General features: G+C 47.3%; 1 protein-coding gene across 1 annotated transcript in view; it reads right to left on the bottom strand.

Annotated features, from left to right (window-relative positions):
- The window catches only part of mmp24 (matrix metallopeptidase 24), a gene marked incomplete at its 3' end in the record, with an annotated part of 39,881 nt that overhangs the window by 8,679 nt on the left and 21,631 nt on the right, over positions 1-9,571 (bottom strand). The window contains exons 4-5 of the mRNA XM_079747709.1: positions 5,811-5,910; positions 4,897-5,101 (exon numbers count right to left, since the gene is read on the bottom strand). Of these exons, the coding sequence (XP_079603835.1) occupies positions 4,897-5,101; positions 5,811-5,910 (305 nt within the window). The remainder of the gene's footprint in view (positions 1-4,896; positions 5,102-5,810; positions 5,911-9,571) is intronic.

The following is a 9,571-nucleotide window of genomic DNA, read 5'->3' as shown; positions in this document are numbered from 1 at the left end:
AGAGAGAGAGGGGGGAGACAGAGAGAGAGAGGGAGAGAGAGAGAGGGGGAGACAGAGAGAGAGCGAGAGAGAGGGAGAGAGAGAGAGGGGGGAGACAGAGAGAGAGAGAGGGAGAGAGAGAGAGAGAGGGAGAGAGAAACAGAGGCAGATAAACATTATCAATTTTGCACATATATGGTTAGAGTCCTGACTAGCTTCATTTGTAGAGCATGGCATTAACCCTGATAGGGTTAGGGGGTTCGATTCCCTCTCGAGCCACCCATACAGATTGAAAGAATCTTTGGATCCCGCTAAAAGCTACTGAGTAGCTCAGCCTGCAGCTAGCAACTAGCTAATAGAGTGTATCTAACTAATAGCATGGCGTATTTCCCATAATTACTCAAACAGTGTAAACTCACTCCTCACACTCTGAAGGAGGCTTCCACCAGGCGAGCTGACAGGATGAAGGCCGCCTTCGGGATCGTACACCTTTAAGTGTCTGACATTTACACCCGAGTCCTACGGTTTTAAAAGTACTTTTCCTGATGAATTTGAGCTTCATTGTGGCCCTGCCAGAAATAATCTCTCTTGTTGATGGAACAGCCAGAGGTGGATCCAGTAAAACGCATCATTAAGAATAACGCTGCCACTTCGAATCCACTGCACCCCGCAAACATAAAGACCTCCCACTGTTTTATATCATCCCTGGGGCACACCACACACCCCCATAGCCAACCACAGCACCCAGCGAGATACAGCAAAACTCAAACACCATCAAAGTCAGACAAAGAACAGTTTAACGTCCCCTCAAAACACTCACTCAACACCAACACAATCTCATGGTCTCCAACTCCCAGCATGCACCGAGACAGATAAAAAGAGAGGGATGGAGAGAGAAACAGAGACAGAGAGGGAGAAGACAGAGCGAGAGAGAGAGAGAGACAGAGTGGAGACAGAGAAATGGAGGGCAGAGCGAGAGATAGCGAGAGTAAGGAGGAGAGAGAGGGAGAAGGAAAGAGGGATGGACAGGGAAAGCTGGAGAGAGCGAGAGAGAGCGAGAGAGAGAGAGACACCTTGTGTGGGAAGTGAGGGAGGAGAGGAGAACATTCGCGGCAGACAGATAAAGATGTCCTTCTTTTTTATAGAAAATAGACCATTACCATACCATATCATATATAATTTGTCTGATGTATCTTTGCACAAACAAAAGTCCTAAATGTTTATTTGGGCGTGGCTTCGCGGCTCACCCTGTAAGTGAATCACCCACGGAGACCAGAACATCTTGTGCCGACCCTGGTTCAACCCCAGCCTTCGGCCATTAGCTGCATGTCAACTGTCCGGTCCATCTTTACTGTCCCCGTCGACAGAGGCCAGAAGCCACCCAGGAAATATACTTAAAGAACTGACCAGATGTTGAGTGTAATTGAGAGTGAGCTGGAGTGACTCTGAGGCTACACGGTGTGATCAGTCAGTCTCAGGTGATCTGTGTCGATGTGTCAGGGTTCACCTCGGTACGCGCTATAACCGTGGCAACGTGACTCATCCCGGCACTCACTTCATAAGTCATGTGACCGCCTCTATGGATGGTTCAGTCTTTTGTTTGGGAGGGATCTTAGTCTCTTTATTTGACAGTCATGAGAAAGATTCCTTGTAAAAATCCAAACCAACCTGGCGATATATCTCTTTATGTTCTGTGATTTGTATTACTTGAAACTCATTCCTTTCTTGCTTTTTGTTGTTTGGTTTATTATGTTTAGTGTAAGACTTGTAATGCAAGTTTTCAAAAAAATAAATAAAGTTTGCCGGGTTTGAATGTTCAAAACAAAGAGAGATTGAGGCCACAGACATTATGTAGCGCTAACAGGTTCACTTCCCTCAGCAGTGAACTGCTGACTGTATTTCCAACGATTAAGCGAGTGATTAATAAGCACATAGATTGTGTATCTGCAAGAGTTTAAAATAAGCTTTGTTAATTAAATAAAGAGAAGTTGTTGGATAGTTGCCAGGCCGATAGCATCACTTAGCTTCGCTAGGTCTGAAGCTATCGCTAAGCTTCGCCAGCGCTGTTGTATCGTGATCTCGATGCTAATCTTTCAATTACCCTGTGTGTGTGTGCGTGAGGAGGAGGTTCGAAGACACACGCACACGCACACACACACACACACAAACACACACACACACACACACACACACACACACACAGCTGGAATGAGTGAATCAAGTAAGGCAGGGAATCGACATGCATGCACTATGGGTACACACACATTGACACAAAGACACACACACACACACACGCGGCCAATAAGCAGAAGCGGACCTCCTGCTGATTGACAAATCAATACGGTGAAGTATTGATCCGTGATCCAGGCCTCATCCATCTATAACCACTGTGTCTGAGTGTGTTTGTGGTGTGTGTGTGTGTCTGTGTGTGTGTGTGTGTGTGTGTGTATGTGTGTGTGTTTGTATGTGTGTGTCTGTGTGTGTTTGTGTGTGTGTTGGTTTTGTTTTTGTCTTTGTGCGTTTGTGTTACTGTGACAGCTATGCAAGGTACCAATATTCTATAAAGGGCTATGCTAGTAGCAGATATTTTCAGATCAGTCCATGCAAGGTAAAGCTATGCTAGGTGGGGCTATGCTTGGCACAGCTATGCAAGGAGATGCTATGCTAGGTCTATGCTTGCTACAGCTATGCGGGTGGGCTGTGCTAGGTGTGGCTATGCTAGGAACAGCCGTGCTCGGTCAATGCTGGGTACAGCTATGCTAGGTATAGCTATACTAGGAATAGCTATGCTAGGGACGCTATGCTAGGTCAACGCTGGGTACAGCTATGCTAGGTATAGCTATGCTAGGTATATGCTTGCTACAGCTATGCGGGTGGGCTATGCTAGGTATAGCTATGCTAGGTATATGCTAGGAGGCAAAGTAAGGCTGGTGGAGCGGTGATCACTTAGGACTGGTAGCAGAGCTGCTATGACACTCTGTGGCTGAGATCCTCTGCCAAAGCTAATTCATCATTCTGCTCTGTCCAGAGACAGTCCCGCTCACTCTCTGTCCCTCCCTCTCTCTACAACTCTCTCTCTCTGTTCTTCTCTCTCTCTGCATCTCTCTCTCTGTCTCTCTGTTCCTCTCTCTCTGTTCCTCCCTCTCTCTATCACTCTGTCTCTCTGTTCCTCTCTCTCTCTTCATCTCTCTCTCTGTCTCTCTGTTCCTCTCTCTCTCTGTTCCTCCCTCTCTCTACAACTCTGTCTCTCTGTTCTTCTCTCTCTCTGCATCTCTCTCTCTCTGTCCCTCCCTCTCTCTATCACTCTGTGTCTCTGTTTCTCCCTCTCTCTCTCTCTGTACCACTCAACCTCTCTCTTTTCAGCTCTCTCCCATCTAACCACCTCTTTCATCTTTCTCTATTCATCTCTTCTCATTCTCTCTACCTCCCCTCACATGCTCTCTGTCTGCCTCTCTCATCTAGCTTCCTCTCTTTCTCTCTCCCCTTCTCATTCTCCATCCACCCCATCTCTCTCTCTTCGTCCATCCACTCATTTGTTTTATGAGTAGAAACGAGGAGGTGGCAGAAGCTGTTCATCACGCTGTCTCCTTTCTTTCTCTGGCTAATCAGAGTCGGGATAAGGGAGGGACGGTGTTTACGTTGAAATGACACGCCAAACCTTTACGCCGACCCTCACAGCGTTCAGACGTGGAAATGTTTAGACTGCAAACTGCATTAGGCGCAATCCGGGAAGTGGTATGCACTGATCAATGCAAAAAGAATTAGAGAATCGATAACATCAGCGTGATCGTCCAATCAGAGGTTTGCCTACCGAGTTCGGCTTGATTGGGGATCCAATCAGATGACACTGAGTACTCTGATATGGATATCACGTTTCATAAGAACACATTGATATAAATATCACATTTCATAAGACCCTGCTTATATAAACTGTAAACCCTGACCATGTGCTGCCATGAGAGACAAGCCAGCGTCCCAACCACAAACCTGGGTGAGCAAAGGTGAAATCTAACAATAAGAATCATGGGTTGTTTTTGAAGGGAAGAGCGAATGGTCATGTGACGCAACTCAAACTCGGGGTGACGGTTTAATCCTCGATAGAAAGACGTTTAGTCGACTTTAATAGTGGCATGGTTGTGTCTGTGAAATGATGATGGGTGTGTAACAGAGGGATAACCACTGACGATGGAGGTGCTAAGTGAGTGATACCACACCATCACCGGGTTTCTAGATGAGAAAAGGGAGACTGGTGGGAGACTGACTCAGTCTTCTGTGTGCAATTTGCTGTGTTATGCTTTCAATAAATGTCCTTATTGTTTGTCTAATAACCCCTTTGTGTAACAGCGGTGGCCCTATCCAATCATTCTCCTTTTCGAAGTAGAGCACTTTCTATTACCGTGAGTCTAGAAGGTTACGAAGTCACAGCAGACAAAACTTCTCAAGAGTGGCAGCATTGCGAAACCATTAAACATTATCCCAAAAATGTCAAATGCGAGCTACATCAACAGCAGCTGTCATATCACATCACACGCGGCGGTGAACACGGTTCTCTCCGTCGGTGCTCAGCAGGGCGTCGTCGGGCTGGGAGAGGACCCTCTCCTGGTGCACGTCAAGCGATCAATGTGCACCGGTTGAACCAGCCGTCACCCCACGCACCCAGGGAGACGTCCTGCATGGCAACATGGGGCCCCTCCGTCATGTGTCACCGCCAGCGACCTTACAATCACCCTCCCCCCCCCGTGTCCTCGTCTGGAGGAGCCCAGTTAAAGGCACCCAGGTGGGGGGGGTCAGTCACCTAGGTGGGGGTGTGCAGTCACCGTGGCGGGGTGTGGCATTGCTACAGCATCCTTCACATGTATTTAACCCTTTAATAAGTCAAACCCTCCTCCACCCCGTCTGGGCGTCTGGGCGTCTCACCGTCGTGGTTGGCGTTGCCCAGGGTCCAGGGTTCGTCGGAGTCGAAGTGGGTGTCCCCCCCGATGCCGGGGCCCGGGAAGTAGGCGTGGGCCAGGAACCCCCCCTCGCCGTCGAAGGGCGAGCTGTCCCCGTGGAAACCGGAGGCGAAGAAGATCATGATGTCGGCCTCCTTGATCTCATTCTTGATGTCGGCGTAGGGAACCTCCTGCCCAGTGGAGGGAGGAAAACAGCTTTACAATACCTCCTACAGTTACAGTAAAGTACTGTAGAGAGGAGACCATTACAATACCTCCTACAGTTACAGTAAAGTACTGTAGAGAGGATAGGACCATTATAATACCTCCTACAGTTACAGTATAGTACTGTAGAGAGGATAGGACCATTACAATACCTCCTACAGTTACAGTATAGTACTGTAGAGAGGATAGGACCATTACAATACCTCCTACAGTTACAGTATAGTACTGTAGAGTGGGGACCATTACAATACCTCCTACAGTTACAGTATAGTACTGTAGAGAGGATAGGACCATTACAATACCTCCTACAGTTACAGTATAGTACTGTAGAGAGGATAGGACCATTACAATACCTCCTACAGCTACAGTAAAGTACTGTAGAGAGGATAGGACCATTACAATACCTCCTACAGTTACAGTATAGTACTGTAGAGAGGGGACCATTACAATACCTCCTGTAGTAACAGTAGAGTACAGTAGAGTACAGTAGAGAGGAGAGCATTACATAGCCTCCTATAGTTACAGTAAAGTACTGTAGATGAGGCCAGCATTACATAACCTTATACGGAGTTGAACTGAAAAGAACCCTCTACTTTCCCCCCAGAATCCCCAAGGGGTACATCAGAGTGATCCCAGGTGCCATGGCGATAAACAGTTGCTATAGTGACGACCCACCTGGAAGGTGAGGGGAGTCACCGTCTGCCACACATCAAAGGCCTGCCGGATCGCCCTCTGGGTGTCCTTCTCCCCCACCTTAGGGGTGAAGTTAGATATACTACAGACAGGGGGAGAGAGAGAGAGGGGAAGAGGGAGAGGGGGGGAGGGAGAGAGAGAGGGGGGGGAGGGAAAGAGAGGGGCAGAAGGGGGGGAGTGAAATATAGAGGGATAAAGTGGGGGGGAGAGAAAGAGAGAGGGAGAAAGAGGGAGGAGAACGATTAGAAGTTGATAAATTTCCATAGACATCATATTAGAGGGGGAGAGATAGGGAGAGAGAGGGAAAGAAAGAGAGTAAAGGAAAAGAGAGATGGATTGTTTAAGAACCATGATTAACCTCCAGATATAATGCAGACGCCTCCATAACAACATTCACAAAACCAGTTAATATTATCCATGAAGCAGTTGTGTCTGGTGGACACGATGCATGACTGCACTGTATAGTAGAATTGTATAAGCATAATTGATAGTGTAATCAATAAACCATATAATAAGGGTCTGTATATATAGCCTTATTACATGGTTTATTGATTATAACTCATTCAAAATAGAGGAAACGAGATAGAACATAGACGCAGTGAGGGGATAGAGAGAGGAGAGAGTGCAGGAATAAAAAGAAGGAACTAATGTGTAAGTGAAATGGAGGAGGAGAGGAGAGAGAGAGGGAGAACAGAGACAGAAGGACGGGAACAGAGACAGAGAGACAGAGAGAGAGAGAGAGAGAGAGAGGTAGAACAGAGACAGAAGGACGGGAACAGAGACAGAGAGAGAGAGAGAGAGAGAGAGAGAGAGAGAGAGAGAGAGAGAGAGCGAGAGAGAGAGAGAGAGAGAGAGAGAGAGAGAGAGAGAGAGAGGGAGAACAGAGACAGAAGGACTGGAATTGAGTTTCACACGATCAGCCCCTCAGTAGGGGGTAGATGGAGAGAGATTTCCCGCACTCTGAAAAACACATTATGGACGTAAACGTGAGAGACTGAGATGTTCACCGCCTTCCCCACACGACGAACACACATCTGGTGGGCTGGGACAAATGGAACGCTGAAAATGTACATTTTATCGCTCTTGTTTTTATCGCACTATGGCAGTTGGCCCCAGGGGCTGGCGTCGGATTGGATTCAAACCGAAAACAACAACAAACCACACACACGCACACACACGCACAACCACACACTGAATGGGCTGGTGGAGTGCATGAGGAGGCGGAGTAAACTTCTCTCAAAGGGGCAGCGGACCGTAAACACATAGGTTTACTTTAAACGTGTCGTATGCTCGTGCGCTCTTCATCATTGAACTGCCGTTTCATCAGCGTTCCTGAAATAAGAACGTAGAGGAAACAGGAACACCGCCCTTTGTGTTCGCGCCTCTGTCCACCGGACTGCGAGAGCTCCCCTCTGCTCCGAATGCAGGGGTTGGGGGGGGGGGGGCGTTGTGTGGGTGACGTCGGAGGGCGTGGCGGTAGACGTCACGACGCGGAGACACCGCCGGAGAGGTGTGTACGTACGAGTGAGGCTCAGACGGAGCAGCGGGTCACTTAGTGACCATGGGGATAACACCGCCCCCCTTCCTGAAACGCTTTCGCTTAATCTGATACTGTTTGCGTTCAGGCTGAAAAGGATTACTATGGACTACTATCAGAATCAGTGAATCAGTAAAAGTAAGTAGCAGAAGTGGTAGCAAGACTTAAAGCGATGTTTTATTCTACCACGTGTTAGCGGGTGAGTAAATGTTGCTATGCTGTTTTGGATATTACCGTCATCTTTTGAGGGATTGCTCATGCAGAAGTGAAACCACTAATTGGACTTTGGATGGGCTCAGAGAAAATGGGCAGGGGCGGGTATAGTTAATTAATTAATAAACCATTACATGTATCAGCTTGATTGGGTGATTGGGCGGGCAGAATGCCCTGTCCAGACCACTCCCACGCTCAGCCTTCTGTTCTGTAATTCCCTTTAATCACCAGCAGCGTCTAGACCAGTGGTTTGAACCGGTTGTACGTGAACCACTGCTGAGCACCCCTGGGCACCTGGGATATCATTCTAGAGATGTATACAAATGTACATTGATAGAGAAATGCAATCTATGATTGAAAATAAGCGTATAATACATATTGTTCTTTGAATTTAGCATATAATTATTCCCAAAAAGTGGGACTTTGTGTATTCCACTAAATGTTTTCCGTCAATGTTTTGTGTTCCTTTGTGTTGGGGTTAGGGGCAGAGGCAGCGGTGCTGGGTTTTTCTCTCCACTGTTTCCCTTTTGGCCATGGCCTTCTTGCAGTAATAACAGCTTATAAAGAGGGCGCTGGCACTACTTACCAAGCCACCGCTGGTGCTATTCTGCATCGTTTGCGTATGAGCTCATCCCCAAAAGGACATGATGGCAATTTTGTTGCACACCTCAAGTCACAGGTCGGGTTCCTCGCTTTAAGAGGGTTCTGTCGTTTCTTTACACGTTTTGTACATAACTGAAGAAGACGCGAGTGTGTTTTAGCCTACTGTTGACACCTCTAGCAGGTTCTTAGGTGCTGCCAACCCTCCTGTCTTCATGATACCCAACAGGGGCAGGGCTCCAGTTTAACTGGGTTATTTGTTGTGGATCGGCGCAGTGCTCCAAAGCGCTCCACTGTTTAGGATTGAATGGGGAGAGGATAAGAGATGTCGGCACTGACAAAGGAAGAGTGTGCGGCAGGAGTGTTTTTAGAAGAAACACAGCAGCTCCCTGGCTCCGTTCAACAGCAGTGTTTGTTGAGCTGTCGAAGCCTGTTTTAAACGAGCCGTTCAGCCGCTCGGAGAATGGGAAAATGGCTGTGGACTTTGTCAAAGAATATCTGTACTCCGTATTATTGGCCAACTTGTCGGCTTTAACGCCACAATGTCAGGCTTTTCTGTCCACGGCATAGCTACTTTTTTACCATTTATAAGTACCATCGTTTTTCATTATCTCAGAATATTAGCATACATTTTATCATAATTTGATACAGCTAAAAACTCGGTCAAGACAATTTCCGTGTGAAGATAAGTGTGAAGAATGTATTCATATAAAGCAATAAAATACATTTATGAGGCCCACTAGGCAGAACTTTTTATAAGGGTCGCATAATTTCTGCATGTGAGCTAATCTAAAAATGTTTTTATATTTCACATATTCTGCCCTGAAGACCACTGAATTACAGCGTGTGTGTGTGCGTGTGTGTGTGTGGGTATGTCTGTATGTGTGTGTGTTTGTGTGTGTGTGTGTGTGTGTGTGTATGTGCGTGTGGGTTTGTGTGTTTATGTGCGTGTGTGTGTGTGTGTGTGTGTGTGTATATGTGTGTGTGTGTGTGTGTGTGTGTGTGTGTGTGTGTGTGTGTGTGTGTGTGTGTGTGAATGTGCGTGTGTGTGTGTGTGTGTGTGTGTGTGTGTATGTGCGTGTGGGTTTGTGTGTTTATGTGCGTGTGTGTGTGTGTGCGCGTGTGTGTGTGTGTGTGTGTGTGTGTGTGTGTGTGTGTGTGTGTGTGTGTGTGTGTGTGTGTGTGTGTGTGTGTGTGTGTGTGTGTGTGTGTGTGTGTGTGTGTGTGTGACACCATCTGTGTGTTTTGGCCGCTGGTCATTTGGCTTTGTTGGCTGAAACGTTCTGCTCCGTTTACTTAAACTGCTACCGAGCTGTCACACACACACACACACACACACATAAATCCAGGAATATGCACACGCACATCCATACACACACACATACACACATTC

The sequence above is a fragment of the Pollachius pollachius genome, assembly GCF_949987615.1.
Source record: "Pollachius pollachius genome assembly, chromosome: 12".
Classification (NCBI taxonomy): domain Eukaryota; kingdom Metazoa; phylum Chordata; class Actinopteri; order Gadiformes; family Gadidae; genus Pollachius; species Pollachius pollachius.
The sequence above is the reverse complement of the archived record's forward strand: the minus strand, read 5'-3'. Positions and strand labels throughout refer to the sequence as shown.